The sequence below is a fragment of the Candoia aspera genome, chromosome 5, assembly GCF_035149785.1.
Source record: "Candoia aspera isolate rCanAsp1 chromosome 5, rCanAsp1.hap2, whole genome shotgun sequence".
Taxonomy (NCBI): Eukaryota; Metazoa; Chordata; class Lepidosauria; order Squamata; family Boidae; genus Candoia; species Candoia aspera.
In genome coordinates, this window is record NC_086157.1 from 32,499,479 (window position 1) to 32,516,565 (window position 17,087).

Genomic DNA, 17,087 nt, shown 5'->3' on the forward strand with positions numbered 1-17,087 from the left:
AAATGGTCTAATACAAATATTTGAGTCAGGCATGATTACTGTACATAAAATAAGGAATTCCAATTTGAAAAGTATGTGAAGAGGGCCATCTCACTGCCTCCAGTACTCACCAGCCTCATGTGCCTCATACAAATCAAGTATTCTATATAAATCCCCCTTTAATTGTGAAGCGATGCTCTGAGCTGAGAATGAGGAACAAATGTTTTGAGGTGTGCCTGCCCATGATTTTTCTTCAAAAGAGTACTGAGTAAGGACTTGAGATAAGAAGGAGCTGTGTGGTTTCTGAAGGCATAGACCCAGCTGCTTTGCTCTTCCTTGGTGTGCCTGAGCAACAACATGTTCATTTAACTCACAACAACCTCACAGCAAGGTAATGCTGGAAGACAATGACTGGCTTAAAGTCACCCAGGTAACAAGCTGTCTTTGGCTCTTCCTCAGCCCTCACTTGGCAGCAGCTATTCCATCAGGCTGGAGCAGCGGGAGAAAAGAAGCAAAAGCACTTCTTTTGCTCCGCTGAAAAATGTGTGTGTTATGGTGTTTCCTTCTCTGAACTGTTTCAGGTTTTTTGTTTTGGGTACCTTTGAGTCATCCTTGGCTCCTGGCAACAGCCTGGACAAGTCCTTGCAGTTTTCTTGGCAATGTTTCCAGAAGCGGTTTGCCATTGCCTGCTTCCTAGGGCAGAGAGAGAGGGACTGGCCCAAGGTCTCCCAGTTGGCTTTGTGCCTAAGGTGGGACTAGAACTCACGGTCTCCCAGTTTCTAGCCCGGTGCCTTTAACCACTACACCAAACTGGCTCTACCCAGTGATTATAATAATTTCGTTCATTTCCGGCTTTCCTCTGACCTCCACAATGCTTTTACATTTGGAGCTGTGCTTTAAGATAAAGACTACCTTGTTGGTCTGTGAGCTTTTCAGCTGACAGAATCTAAAAATAATTACATAAAGCCGCTGCCATTTCAATTGATTAACTGCCTATTATTAAGTCAGAAAATCATCCCAGAAGATGATCAGAGCAAACATCTTCCACAACACTGCCAAGAAAACTCAATGGCTGGAATAGTTATGGGTCTTTCCATTTTTTATTACATCTGTAGCCAATCAGCCCTTCATTTCAAAATCAGTCCTTTCTTTTAAAATAATACCACTGTTATCTATTCCCAATTGTTCAAAAATGTTTTGAATTTAATCTGCAATCACCTTCTCTTCTGTTGACTATACAATATTGCAATAGGGTCTGCAGAAATAAAAAGGCTCTCACTTCTCCTTGTGCAAAAGGGAAATATAATAAATTGCTTGTACCCTTCTGCTCTCTTACTTCAGGTGTGTATGTGTCTGCTTCCTCCCCACAAAGTGGCCCCAACAGAGGGAAGCTGAAAAGCTGTCCACTCACCTTTCCCCTTAAAAGGACTGCTAAACCCAGGAACTCAAAGATGGGGTAAAGCAAGAGATTCTACAAATGGAGAAACAGACTGTCTGCAAGCTCTATACAGTTGCAGTGTTTGAAACAAAATATGACCTTTTTGATAGTCTTTCCAAATACATTGTAGCTAAGCCAAAAATAAATAAGCTCAACCCTTAAATTCAGCTAACATAGTGGCTCTGCTGAGTCTTCAAAGTGGCACAACATCCTTGGGTGGAGGTGCCTATCCGTGTTGAGAAGCCCTCGGTTCTAAAAGGCCAGAGTGTTCAAGACAGAAGCTGGCCATCAGAACTGGGAAAGCATTTCTGCACTGGCTGGGGAATTCTGGGAGTTGAAGTCCACACATTTTAAAGTTGCCAAGTTTGAAAAACACTGGCTTAAATACAACAGGCACACAAGCATTTTCTTCCTTGAAGCAGGCAACAAACGGAGTTCCTTCTTCCCCAACTCAAGGTGCATGGTATTCTACAACAGTCCTGCTGTGTTGTACTTGAGGCAGAAAACCTCACAAAATGCCTCTTTTCCTTTCAGGCAACCGTTTTGTTAAAAATTGGGTGGGGAGCTCAAAACACTGATCTGAATTCTAATCTAAAAAATTATTGCATAGACCTCCTGTTGGAGAGGTGTTTATCTCATGTCTTTCTCTGACATCCTCTGCCTTCTGGAAAAAGCTGAAGACAGCTTTTGGGGCTTGACGCTATTCTCTGTGTTTGGGATTTTATTTATTTGTTTCATATTTATGTTTTAAATTTTATTGTATATTCCTATTTTGTGAGCCATCGAGAGTCCTGTGATTGTGACAGGATATACGTTTGATGAATAAAATAGATAAATAAGATGATAAACATTACTTTATAATAATAGATTTTACAAGTAAAACTGTAAAATAAATCCTTTAATATATTCATTAATATAGCAATCTTAAACTGAATCAAACCATAATACCCTACTTTAAATGAATCAGAGACTTGCTTAATGTAAAGAAAAGCATTTCTCATTCATACACATTTTGGATTTGACCATACAATCTTACCAACTTACTACTGGAAAGCCATTAATGGAAATAAGATGAAAAATCTGGCTCAAGGGTTACAAACACAAATAGGATTCTCTCTTCTTGTCAGTCAAGATGAAATGAAAATTTTACCCTGCATCTCTCTGAGTGAGAAATCATATCAATGACAACAGACGGGCCATGTCACTGTGGTGGAGCTGAGTGAATGAGTGACTTCAGCAATGTGTGGGATCTGGAATCTATCTCAACAGGAAGAGCTTCTTCAGCAAAGTAACAAGTATAATTAGCATAGAAATGTCTGACGAAATAAAGACAGAGTGAAATTCAGAGATGAGAAATAGATTATCTGCTGTCAGAGAAAACAACAGACAAGAACCAAAGACATGGTTACTCTAGGTGACAGGACTTATATAGCAGGAAGGAAGCTAAAGAATAAAAATGTGATGGAGAAGTGAGAATCCCAAGGCACTGAGAGAGGAGGGAAGAATCATGATTAGAAATAGTAACTGGATCAAAGTTGGATGAGAAAGCAGCTACAAAGCTTACCGGAGGGAGAAAAACTTATCAGGTAATGATGTAAGATACACATTCAGGAAAAAAGCAGCTGAAATGCACTGTTTCATGGATGCAGAAAATAGAGAGTTGGCATTTAGGTCTGTAGGGGAGAGAAGACACTGCAATGTCAAAAAAGGTGCTCTAGTAAGATGCTACAGGGCTGACCCACAGCCTTTAGTATCCTGAGGTCAGGAAGCCAAAGTGCAAGCTATTCAGCAGCAGCTGTACTTGGTTGGTACCTGAGGCTGAAAATCTTGCAAACCCTTCTTTTCCTTTTTGGCAGTAAAAATATTGTAGCAGTAAATTAAGTGAGTAACAGTTTGTTGCTGCCTTATCATGATGTATAAAAATAGTCAACTCTAGAGCCTAATTCAATCAAAGTATGTTAATGAAAATATTTATCTTCCTTTAGGATTGCCAGAAAAGGCATAGGATGCAGGAATAATTAGTTATTATTTGTGGAGCTGCAGTTTTGAGATACTGCTAAGTTCTTGGTTTTCTTTCCCACTAAATAGCTGCATCTCAGAGGAATTAAAAATGCTGAGGATCCTTCATTCACACAGTGATGTAATCTATGAATACATCATGATATGATTAGATCAATATAAAACTATTTACTGATAAAATGTGAATTTTCCAGACGTTTCAAAAATGGATTTTACCTTGGGCAATAAGCCCACACCTTCATTGATTCCCAGATAACATATTTATGAAAATCCAGCCTAACACAGGCTAATCAAATTTGTCATTTTAAGATTTTCCTTGGCAGAAGCATGTGTTTCATACAATGATATACAAGCAGGTAACTTTTGTTTTTATTTTATATAAACTTTACAAGGTACTTCCAAGGGTCTCCTTCACAGAAAGGGCTATGCCTTCTTCTTTGAGAACATACTCAGTAAGTCGAATACAATCTTTCCATGCTTTCTTCCTATTTTGGAATGTTCTATCTCATGGCTTTCCATGGAGGATTCAAACTGGCATTTTGGTTTAGGTCTTCCTCAAACCTCTTATCCCCAAGGAGTCCATAAAGGAAGAGTATTAGGAGCTCTGGTTCCTACAATATCTCTTGCCAGATCTTCCAGATTTGTTTCTAGTCTTCCAACTCTACTCTTTTCTCTCCTCAGTATGTTCATCCCTTCCTCCTCCTCTCTTCCCACTGTAGCCTCCTTTCAGTACTCCTTCCTTCTTTCATCTCCACATTTTGTTCTTCTCATTGGATTTGCCTGCTTCTCTCCTCTTTTGGACTGGCCAAAACATCAAGGGCGAATTATGATGATATAACTCAGCATTATCAGCCAGTTACCTGACCACATATTCAGTATAAGAGAGAGAATGTCAAATGACTGTAAATCTTGGCAGAATTATTTACCAATAATAGATTTTATATCTTATGCTTATGACACTAAGGCTGGAATCTCTCCACCCCATTCCCCTAAACATGGACTATTGAAAACACCTGAGAGAAAACCAAGAAAACAGTTTTAACAATGGTACTGGCTTGCTTAAGTCATAAGTAATGTAAAATATCCTGGAATGACATGCAGTCTGAAATATCCTGGAATGTGATGTCCATTGAAATAGATTGTAGCATGCACTTCATCTCCATTTCCACTTTCAGAATTGTCCCATACAGTGTGGGGAAGGAGGTAAAGTACCTTTTCATTGTGCTCCATTACTATAGGCGGTAAGGAAGATGACCTTGATGGAGATGTGCAGAGCCATTGCCCAGGCAAAAGAGCTGAGGCATTTTTTAAGTCTGCAACAAGATAACATTCAGAAGTGGCTCAAGCAGATTCCTCCCTAATTCACTGAACTATAAGAAAGAGTAGGAAGTACAGCACAATCAGACTTGCAAGACTCAATTATTATGTCCACTCCCCTGTGGTCTCGTCTACCTAGTGGGGCTGACAAGTACCTTATTTGTGGCTAAAATTTAGTTGCTATATAAATAGCTAGCAGTATAAGGACATTTTATTCTATCATTAGATTGCTAAGATTTAGAGCTTAGCAGAAATCTTCCAGAGAATTCCGCAGTTTGATATGATTGCTCAGAGGTTGGTCAAACTATTCTCTCCCATCACCATGTTGTTCAAACCCCCAAATCTAATCAACCATGGCACAATGTGCAAGCCCTGCTTAATTAGTCCTACAGGGAAACAACATGGTTGTATGCAGCTGCATGAAAACACAAGGTATTCCATTAAAAATGCTGTCAGTATCTAGCAACCACCAGAACATGCAGCCAAATCAGTGTTTAAGAGGTAATACCCAAGCTATGCCACTACTGTTAGGAAGGGGCCACTGACATAATAAAGCCTTGCTAGTAGTTACTGATGCAAGAAGCTAAGAATATCAAGTAAGTCTTGAAGGAATTTGAAAGAGTGTGTATTCCTTTATTGGTATTCTTCCTGATGAAAGAGTCTGGGGTCATACAACATGCTAAGCTATGCTAAACTGGAGGTGAGTAGTTTACGGTTTCCAACGATCAGCCGTTGTTGGTTGAGAGAACCATCTATTAGAAGATGTGCCTGTATTAGACCCTGACTAGGTTAAGTGTATTGTATGAATGCACAACCATAAACTCCTAACCGCATTACATAAATACAATGATTTTTTCAGTTTTTAAGGTGAAACAAACCTTAAAACTTTAAACCTTTTTAAAATTGTTGCTGCAAAAAATTAATATGGTTGACCATGATTCATATATGGGACATAAGAACCAGGCAACTGTTCCAGACTTTTGTAGCAATGTCTTAGTGCCAGTTTTTAGCTTTATAAAATATCTGATGGTCAACAAAAGCTGAACATTAAGATTTAAATTCAGGATGAATTTAATGTTAGTTGGTTTTCATCAGTGCCCTTGTTTTGTGACCTGAATGCATACAGGTATATTAATCTGTGAGATGTTGTGAACCAACAATACAGCTACAGCAGGAATTTCAGTCAGTTTTGTGCTAACTTCTGGCTCTAAGATAATGCTGTTGCTGTATCCCCCAAACCTAATGATGTTTAAGGATCTTAATCTCTCTCTGCATTTGCTCCAGACTGATTCTGGTCATATCTGTCCACAGGATGCTAGCTCATTTCAAGTGCTGAGTCTTTGTGGTTTTATCTGAAACTGGAGGAAAGCTGCAACTTTTTTTTGCAACACTTATGCCTGTGAAAAGTCTAGTTTCCTATTGGTTTACCTGCTTCCAGTATGCCCTTGCTTAGTATGTGCTGTGACCTAGCCATGCTGGGAAAGGAATACAGGACACTCTCAGTTTATATAAACAGCTTTTATCAGCAAACCCAATTTCAGTCCTTTGAATCAGTTTTATAATCCATGTAAAAAGTTTTACTTCCCTTTCAGTTAAGCAGGGTGTATGTACTGCCCTCCTGCTTCATCCTGCCTCCCTTGCCTCCCCCTGAATGAACTATTAGTCTCTCTGTGCACCCACCACTCCATACCCATACCACACACTGCTGTCTACAACAAGGGCTAATTATTATAAGAACCAACTGGTTGCAGAAATGACTCCACACAATTGTTCTAGCATCACCATTTAAAAAAAACACACCCAGAGGCTATTTAACAGAAAGAGAAGGAATGGCAGAGTTTCTCTTCTTTTCTGAAAATAGCTAGACAAATGAACTCAAGATTGATTATTTTCTGTTCTATTGTGCAGACTGGAAGGAGAGAGGATCTGGATGATTATAAATAAAGGAGATAGTGAGAGATTCCAGCTCCAACTCCCACACTTAAACATTCAGAAAAACATCAAAAACAGGCAATTGGCTTTATCCTTTCCAGAAATGTAATCTGTGACCCTCCAACTGATGGTTGGGTCAGTTGCAGCCACTAACCTCAAGAAAGCCACTCCCTTGTTTACAACAATAGGTCCTGTTCTGGGGCCTAACTGACTGGCAGGAAATCATTCACTAAATGGCAGCAGGTGCATGCAAATTTTTTTTTGAAAATATTTCATTATATTAGAGAAGCATTCACTTTCAAATGAAAAGTAATCATACCTTATCACTTAAAGATTCTCTTTGTAAGTTTATCATTCCTTCAGGCTACAACTCCTTTCTTGTTGTCTGGCTGAAGGAACAATGGGAATGACAAGGTTCAGAGGCCTCCAGGGAATAATGTTGAGCACAGACATCAATGGGGGGAGTAAAAAAGATGGCAGCCACAGCCACGTGATTGGAGTCTTCTCTCTTTTTTACATGTGCTTATGGGGAATGAACATTAAAAAGGGTTGGGACTTCAATTATGTAGTCCAGACTGCCAACATGACTTTTTTGACCCCCACTCCCTCCATGGAAACCTCTAAGTTGAGCCCTGTGATAGCTCCAAAATTCATTTTTTAAAGAATACCATTTTAAAGCAAATACATTATGAACTATAATGAAACTAATTAGGAAAGAACGGGCATTTCTACCTTGGTGAAAGTCAAACAGTCTTTGTCTTGATCTTTGTCCTTTATTTCAAAGTCATAAAGTGCTTTGCCTTGGGGTGGAGCTGGTGGAAGAGGCTTGATACACTGGATGTAGCTTGCTGGGAAAAAACCATGATTTCCATTCAGTTCCCCATGATACCAATTCTCGTCTACTTTTCGGCGCAGTATAATAAGGTCTCCTTTGTTAAATTTGAGGTCACCAGGTTCTTTCCCTTCATAAGCATAAAGAGCTTTTCCATAGGGAAGCTGAGTGGGGTTCTGCAACAAAAAAAGAGGAAAAATACTATGTACTATTATGCAATTAATTATAATATACATTATTATTACTATTTGATCATATTGTTGCACATTGCCTTTTCAAGTAAAATTCAGAAGGTGGCTTCTAAAAATAATGTGTTTAAAAACATTTACAGCGAAAGTAACAAAAGCTTTTGAAATAACAAGGGACAAAACAGAAATAATAAAGAAAATAGCATTTTTGCCTACCTAAAATTAGGCAGCAATGGTGCCAAATGTGCTTCTTGGAAGACTATTATAAATTCAGCCTTTACATCCCCTCTCTCCTCCCCAAATTATTTTGAGGAAACCCATTTCTCATCTCAGAGTTCACTACAAAAATAGTTCAGTTATGAGGCACCTACAGATTATACTCTTATTTCCTGCACTTCGGACAAAAATGGTTTTTCTCACATTATTTGCTAATCCGCACACCTATGCAAGAATGTTTATGTTATACCCAACAGCTGCTTTATGAATTGAGACTGCTAATAATGTAATTATCACTCTCTCTATCCACTGTATTTTATTTTTCTCTTACATCATTGTTTTAAAATCTCCTCCTCCTTCAATAATGAGTGAATTTATATTCCTATTTGATGATAATATTTCAATGGAATTAATCCATAGAACCTTATGCTGCAAGAATATTTGCACTCAAGGTGTATTTATATGTATCTATAAAATACAGTTGCCTTTGTGTTTAAAAGAGGCGCCACAATGATAAACAAAAAGGTTCATTTACCTCTTGGATAGCACAACCAATAGAAAACAACTCCCTGACTGCATACAAATCCAACTCTATTGTTATGATGTGTCAGCCATGGTTGAATATCTGTAAGTCTCTATATTTCAGCACTGGAATACACAAAAGGAGAACTATTCACTGCACAATCAATCAAGTAAGTACCATTTTCTGTATCTCTTTGCCAAGTGCACACTCAGAGACAAGCCCTAGTTTATGTTGTGTAATGTCATGTTCCCCTTTGCAAGGCATAAGTGCATCACAATGGGGAACATGCCCATCAGGAAAGAGGAAGGGATAACCATTAGCCTTTAAACACACACATCATCCCTTAAGCACCCAAACTCCTAAAACAATCACCAGGACAATAGAAGCGCACCTCGGACAGGACATGGAAACCATTAACAGATCAGGGGAACTCCCACACATTACCCCGGGGGACGCACCTGCACCGGACGAAGGCAAAGGGACAAAGGAAACCATCGGAGATCACCCGAATCGCCCATCGTCAGACCCATACCAATTCAAATCACCCATCCGGACCCAGCTTGGGGAACAATGGGGGGTGGAGGAGGACAAGGTCCGCCACCAGGGTATAAACGGGGTACCCTGCTACCACGCCCGCATTCCCGTCTTTTTCTCCGTATGCATTGATGGAGGGATCCTCACCCGGATCGCCCGGAACCCCGGAGGAACCGCGGGACGTCCCATCATCCACGGCGTCAGGAACCGAAGGAGAGAGGAGGGGCAACCGCACCAAGAAGGGCTCGCGAATGGCGGCAAGGCTGAGCGCGATCGAGGACAAGCTGGAGGCGATGCAGCAGCTGCTCCAGAGGTTAGCAGAGGCGTACGAATCCCACAGCCGGGGCGCGGAGGGGCCAGGCACCAGAAGCCCGACACCCCTTACCCCCCCCTCGGAGATGCACCAGCCGGAGAGACGGAGGAGAGGTCCGGAGGACGACACAGCGCCAGGCAGAGTCCACTTCCAAGAACCCGCCAGATGGGCTGCACCCCCCCTCCCACCCCGATGGCGAGATGGCTGGAACGAAGCAGGAGCCGGCAAGAGATGGTACCAACGCCAACCGAAGCCCGACGGAGGGAATCCCCACGTCTAGACCAAGGAGCCCCGACTGCCCGAAGCACACCTAGACGCCCAGATGCGGCTTGGAGCCCACTGAGCGCGGCAATAAAGGACTTCGGCATTAAGTTCGATGGGGACCCCACAAAACTCTCCTTTTTCCTCACAAACGTGAGGAACTATATGGAAGAATGGGGTCCCTACTTCTGAACGGAAAAGGGCAAAGTAAATGCCATAGCAATAAAATTAAAAGGACGGGCCGCTGACTGGTATGTCCAGTTATGCCAGGCAGGTGCCCCGGAACTGGAGAACTGCAATGAGTTCCTCTGGGCAGTAGAACTGCACTTCAGGGACCCCCTGGAAAGGGAGAGGGCGAAAAGAGCCCTGAAAACCCTCAAACAAGGACAGCGCTACGTGGCAGATTATGCCATGGAGTTCCAAGCCCTGGCCGGTAAGGTCGAAGTATGGTCCCAATCCACCCTCATTGAGCGGTTCAAGGAGGGTCTAAACCTGAACGTACTCAGGTGGGCACTGTGCAGGAAGAACCCCAACACTCTGGTGGAGTGGATCCGGCTGGCAGGAGAGGCAGAGGACGCCCAGGACACTTTCCTCCAAGCAAAGAGGGAAGCGCAGCATGCAGAGGCAGTGAGAGGACCCCGGACAGCAGCAGAGACCCCAGCCCTGGAAGGAAGGAAGAGACAGACGGTTCGCCAAGGGTCAGTGCCTTAGGTGCGGGAAGGAGGACCACAAGGCGGCAGCCTGCCCGAAAGTGAAGGCAAGGGACAGCTCGTGGAAGGCACCAACCAAGCCAACCCCAGCACCCAGGAAAATGCCAGTCATGACGTGTGAAACCGCAGCAAAGGACTTCCCTTACTTCACCAAAGAAGAGGAAAGCGACAAAGACGAACTGGCGGGAAACGCCAGCCACCTGCCCTAAGGAGCGCCAGAGGACAGGTGGAAGAAAACAAGAGGCGCGACAACTTCGGGGTGAGTAAAAATTGTCCCACCCTATATGTGAAAGTCACCCTAACCCACGGTGGAGAGACAGAAAAAGTTTGGGCACTAATTGACTCTGGCTGCTCCAAGTGCCTTATGCACCCGGACCTGGCGGCCGCGCTAAACCTCCGCTGCTATCCACTTCAGCACCATATTGTTTTTACACAGTTGGATGGATCAGCAGCAGGAGGGGGCCCGGTCACCCAATACACGGACAAAGTTGCGCTGCAGCTCAGCAGCCACAAGGAAAGACTGCCGTTCATCGTGGCACCGGTGGGCCAACCCCTAATCATCCTAGGAATCCCGTGGCTAGTGCAACACAACCCACAAATAAACTGGAAAACCAGGGAAATCATGTTTTCAGATGGGCGCTATCAAGCACCCACAGGGGATCGGGTTCCCTGTGCTGCAATGGGGAGGGCGGCGACTACCTCGATGCATCTGGAGGCAGCAACCCTGGAGGGCCTGCCAGCCAGATATGCAGAGTTTGCCGATGTGTTTGGCGAAAAGGAGGCTGACAAACTCCCACCCCATAGAAAAACAGACTGCACCATAGAACTGGTCCCTGGCGCACCCTTACCAAAGCCCAAAATCTATGCGATGACCCAGAAGGAGCTGGCAGCATTAAGGGAGTTCGTCGATAAAAATTTAGCGCGGGGCTTTATTGAGCCCGCAAACTCACCAGTCGGAGCCCCAGTCTTCTTTCGGGAAAAAAAGGATGGGTCTCTGAGGCTCTGTACTGACTACCGCGGTTTGAATGCCGCGTCCATCTCAAATAAATACCCCTTACCCATCATCAAGGACATTCTTGCCCACCTGGCAAAGGGCAAGATATTCTCAAAACTGGACCTGAGGGAAGCCTACTTCCGAATATGAATACGGGAGGGGGATGAATGGAAGACGGCTTTCAACTGCCCGCTGGGCCATTTCAATATAAAGTTTTACCATTTGGGTTGGGGGGGCACCAGGAGTGTTTATGCAATTAATTAATGAGGTCTTGCACGACCACTTATTTAAGGGGGTGCTTGTCTATCTCGATGATGTTTTAATATATTCAGAGACCAAAGAAGAGCACGAACGCTTAGTGAAGCAAGTGCTCAGGAAACTCCGCAAGGCAGAGCTATTCGCCAAGCTCTCCAAGTGCGAGTTTCATAAAGAACAAATTGACTACCTGGGCTATAGAATCTCGGCGAGGGGAATCGAGATGGACCCAAGTAAGGTCCAAGCCATACTGGCGTGGGAGCACCCACGCACGAGGAGGCAACTCCAAAGTTTCCTCAGTTTCACGAATTTCTACAGGGGTTTTATCCAGGGGCTGGCGGAAATTGTGCTGCCTCTAACTAACCTACTCTGGACAAAGGGCCTGGGAGACACACGAAAATCACGGAACCTGGGGGCGCTCCTGAACCAGACTGCTGATTGTCAAAGGGCTTTTGATCGCCTCAAAAGCCTCTTTACAGCAGAGCCAGTGCTGCAACACCCCGACCCCGCCAGACCTTTCGTCGTACAAGTCGACGCACCTGACTTCTCCATCGGGGCACTCCTGCTTCAGCGGGATTTTGACAATCAGCTGAAGCCCTGCACGTACCTTTCCCGCAAGTTCTCCGAAACGGAACGGAGATGGCACGTGTGGGAAAAGGAGGCGTTCGCAGTCAAGGCAGCCCTAGAGACATGGAGGCACCTCCTGGAAGGGGCCTCCTGCCCCTTCGAGGTCTGGACAGACCACAAAAACCTAGAGGCTCTCAGCACTCCAAAACGCCTCAGCCCCAAGCAAGTACGCTGGGCGCAGTTCTTCAGCCGATTTAACTTTAAATTAAAGTTCATACCGGGGAGGAAGAACTTCCTAGCAGATGCTCTTTCCCGACGGCCTCAGGATGCCAGCCAGGCATCGGACATTGTGGGTACTGTGTGGACCGACACACAGCTGGGCTGCCCTGCTGTCACACGCAGCCAAACAAGAACCCAACGCACCCCAGCACAAACACCCGTGAACGGAGGGAGCCGCAGGTCAATTTCACCGAACTGGCAACAACGGCTCGTTCAAGCCCTCAAAACAGATACCTGGTTGCAAACCAACCAACACAATGTATCTTTCACGAACGGTCTAGCCTGGAGACAGAAGAACCTGTACGTGCCAGAGACATTGCGAGTGGAAGTTTTAAACCGCTCCCACGATGACAAGACGGCCGGGCACTTTGGGTTTGTCAAAACACTACATTTAATCAGGCGACAATTCTGGTGGCCTACTCTCAGGAAGGACGTTAAAGAATATGTCGCTGCTTGCCCCACATGTGCCATGTCAAAACGAAAGGTGGGGAAGCCCCAAGGACTGTTGCAGCAAGTAGCAAGACCTCCCGTCCCTGGGAGGAAATTTCCATGGACTTCATTGTAGACCTACCACCAGCCAAAGAAAAACGGTCATCTGGGTGGTAAAAGACTATTTTTCCAAGCAGGCACACTTCATACCCTGCGTGTCCATCCCCTCCGCGCAACAGCTGGCACGCCTATTCCTTAATCACATCTATAAACTCCACGGTGCCCCCTCCCATTTGGTGACTGATAGGGGCACACAATTTACCTCCAGGTTCTGGAAAGAATTTTTAAAACTTATTGGTACCAAGCAGGCACTGTCCACGGCTTGGCACCCCCACACAGATGGCTCTATGGAGATTCTTAACTCCACCCTGGAGCAATTCCTACGATCATTCATAAACTATCAACAGGACAATTGAGTGGACCTGCTACCTTTTGCAGAGGTAGCCTACAACAATGCAGTGCACCAGAGCACAGGTCACACCCCATTCAAAGTGGTTTATGGCAGAGACTTCGTTCCAATCCCGGAACTGCCCCAACCAGACACCCCGCCCTGTTCCCCAGATGACTGGGCGGCACAACTGGCCACGGTTTGGCCCATCATCCAGCTGGCTCTCGCAGATGCGCAAGCTACATACAAAAAGTTTGCAGACAACCACAGGGCGGCACAACCGAACTACAAAGTGGGAGATAGGGTCTACCTCTCCACTAAGTTCATCAAGTCCCCACAGCCCTCAAAGAAACTGGCACCCAAATTCATTGGACCGTTCCCAATCATAGAAATTATCAACCCAGTGACTTTCAAGTTGGAGCTACCCCACAATTTGAGGCGCATACACCCAGTGTTCCACTGTGCCCTACTGAAACCAGCCACCCCTTCAAAATGGCACAATGAAACCCCCCCGCCCCCACCCATCATGATAGATGAGCAACAATATTTTGAAATTAAGAAGGTACTAGACTCCAGGAGGCTAAGGGGCACCCTACAGTACCTCGTCAAATGGAGACATTTTCCCCACCCGGAGTGGGTCCAAGCGCAAAATGTTTCAGCAAAATGGCTTGTCAAAAGCTTCCATGAAGCATACCCGGACAAACCGGCACCTTAGAATTCTCTTAGGGGGCAGCATGTCATGTTCCCCGTTGCAAGGCATAAGTGCATCACAATGGGGAACATGCCCATCAGGAAAGAGGAAGGGATAACCATTAGCCTTTAAACACACATCATCCCTTAAGCACCCAAACTCCTAAAACAATCACCAGGACAATAGAAGCGCACCTCGGACAGGACATGGAAACCATTAACAGATCAGGGGAACTCCCACACATTACCCCGGGGGACGCACCTGCACCAGACGAAGGCAAAGAGACAAAGGAAACCATCGGAGATCACCCGAATCGCCCATCGTCAGACCCATACCAATTCAAATCACCCATCCGGACCCGGCTTGGGGAACAATGGGGGGTGGAGGAGGACAAGGTCCGCCACCAGGGTATAAACAGGGTACCCTGCTACCACACCCGCATTCCCGTCTTTTTCTCCGTATGCATTCTGCTTCAATAAACCCAGAAATCCTTAGACCCTCTAAGTGAGTCCGTGTCTTATTCGAAGTAAGGCTACCCTGACATGTAAGATATGAAACAAAACAAGCAGAAGCTTTCCTTCTTTTCTAAGCTAATCCCTGCTTGTTAACTAGTTTTCCTCTCTTCCATTGCAATTTAATTGGCCACTGAATCTCTAAGTTTGACAGAATTCCTCTCCATTTTTCCTCCAGTTATCTAATTAAAAAGAGTCTCCTAGAAAATGTGGCTTCACATTAAAGCAATTTCTCCACAAAAAATACACCAAGTAATTGATTGGTCTTATTGATTTCCCCTTGGATTTCTTACATAAACAAAAAACTGAAAGAATTGTGTCCATCTACTATGAATTTAAGTTTGTCATATAAATGATAAACAGGTGAAGAAGCCATGGAAATCTCACTATTTCTTGTATGTCAACATTGCAGAATGTTTCTTTTTTATTTTCATCAATCAATTTTGATAAGACAAAGTAGAGAATTAGTACTTGGGGGAAAAGTGAAGTCCTAATGATATGCTGGGGATCAATCACTGAGCATTTACGTTTCAGCCAAATCAAATGGCAGCACTTATGAAAGAAACTACTAGCAAACAAACAACAATCATGAGGCAATTAAATGGTAACTAGGAGCCTGAAATCAATGAATTGATTGGTTAGTAGAAATCATTGTATGAAATTCAGTGCGTCGCTATCTTCTTTGCCTGTTCAAAAGCTTCCAGGCCACCAAAGAGCTCTCAATTGTCTACTTCCTATTACACACAATTCCTCTTATCCTCTGATGCAGTGTGAAGGCTTCCCTTAAAGACTTTTCTATTTTTGTTTAAATCTCCAGTACCTCATGTTTCTGTTTCAGCCTAACTTCTGCCTCAACTTCTCTCTCTCTCCAGCTTAGCATGTTGCCACTTCTCTTTTTAACATGCTGTGATACTTCTCATTAACCTCCTCCTGTCTCAGTCCCTGATCTCCTCTGAACTTTTCCTCCCTCTTCTTCCTGTTTTCCAGGCCACGGCTTCTTTACATGCTTCCTTCTGCCAGCCCCTTCATTTCTGAGCCTCATGCCTATTAATTAGCTTCTTTTGCATCTTGGAACCTTTTTTCCAGTTCTCACCCTACCACACGGGTGGGCAAAAAGCAGAATTCAACAGGCAGAAACCTCATGAGTTAGAAATGCTAACCTGGAGATTTAAGGATTTTCTGGGTGAACCAAATATTCCAATGTCTTTGGAGTCATCATCTACTACAGCAGCAGTAGTGCATTTTCCAGGACTGGTACAGCGATAAACAATTATTTATTAATTTGTTTATTTAAAGAATGTATAACTCAAACAATGCAACTCTGGGCAGCTTACAACAGAAAACAAGCCAACATAAAAACAACAGCCAATAATAATCAGGAATAGGTGACCTGTCTGACATTCATACCCTCTCCTGATGGGGACTTTACTCATCTCAACCCCAATGCCCAGGGCAATAGCCACATTTAGTCTATTGAAAGGCCAGCAGTGTTTGGGACAACTGAACACTGGGGGTGGGAATTATTCCAAAGTGCAGATGCCCCTACAGAAGAGGCATGGCTTCCAGGTTTCATCAGATGGCACTGTTTCAAGGAACGACCTAAAGCATGCTCACACTATTAGAGTGGGTAGGTTCAGCAGATATCACAGAATAACTCAGTCCTATGCCAAGTAGGGCTTTATAAGTGATAACCAGCATCTTGAATTGTATCTGGAAGGTGCTAGGAAGCAAGTGCAGCTTGCAAAATAGTGGTGTTACATAGGGGCATACCAAAGGACATATATAACTCTTCGTGCTGCTGCATTCTGGATCAATTACAGCTTCTGAATGGTCTTCGAGGGTGGCCCCATGTACAGCACGTTGCAGTTGTCCACGGTCTCAACCAGGACAACTCAATGAGAGCAAGCAGGACCTCTGAATTTAGGAACAGGTACAACTGGTTCAAAAAATGAAGTTGTGCAAAGGTCCCCTGCCCACAGCTGCCACCTGTTCATTGAGCAGGAGCTGCGCACTACATCTGAGGGCAGAAGTACAATCTTAACCAGAACCAAAGATGGAAAATCTCTAGTTCCAGATCTGGAATCTTTTCCTGTAAATTATAGATTATATTTGCATTCTAACTGGGCTTCTTTATTGGCTCCTCATGGTGCTTCATAACAAGACATTGCTTCCATACTAATTGCAATAGTTGCCAAAGTATTTCTGGGCCCAAACTGCTGGTTTTGAACTTTAAACTTAAATAATGTGTGTTCCCTTTTGTTCTTGCCTTATATTGCAGTCATTGGAGACCTTGCTCACTGCCCTACTATTAAGTTCTGTAGCTACTGGCATTCACACTGAAGGCGCACCTATCAAATTCTTCCAAAATATGTATACTCGGTTTCCTCTGCTGTTGCTTGTAAAAAGCTTTAATATGTGAGCCCCATGGCTTTTGTTATATAAACAACTTGTTTGTTTATAGCATTTTTATACCACTGACCCTGCCACCCTGCCATCTTACCACTGACTCCATGTAGACTCACAGAGGTTTACATTTGTTATTATATATGCTACATTTATTTTTGTTTTTGTCTGGATTGCTTTGATTGGTCCAGCTCTTCAATTAGCTTAGAAGAGATTTGTAATATGATGGTTATATTTTTACTGAGGT

General features: G+C 43.9%; 1 protein-coding gene across 1 annotated transcript in view; it reads right to left on the reverse strand.

Moving 5' to 3' along the window:
• SH3RF3 (SH3 domain containing ring finger 3) overlaps positions 1-17,087 on the reverse strand; it is a 238,748-nt gene that overhangs the window by 59,863 nt on the left and 161,798 nt on the right. The window contains exon 2 of the mRNA XM_063304905.1: positions 7,418-7,693. Within this exon, the coding sequence (XP_063160975.1) occupies positions 7,418-7,693 (276 nt within the window). The remainder of the gene's footprint in view (positions 1-7,417; positions 7,694-17,087) is intronic.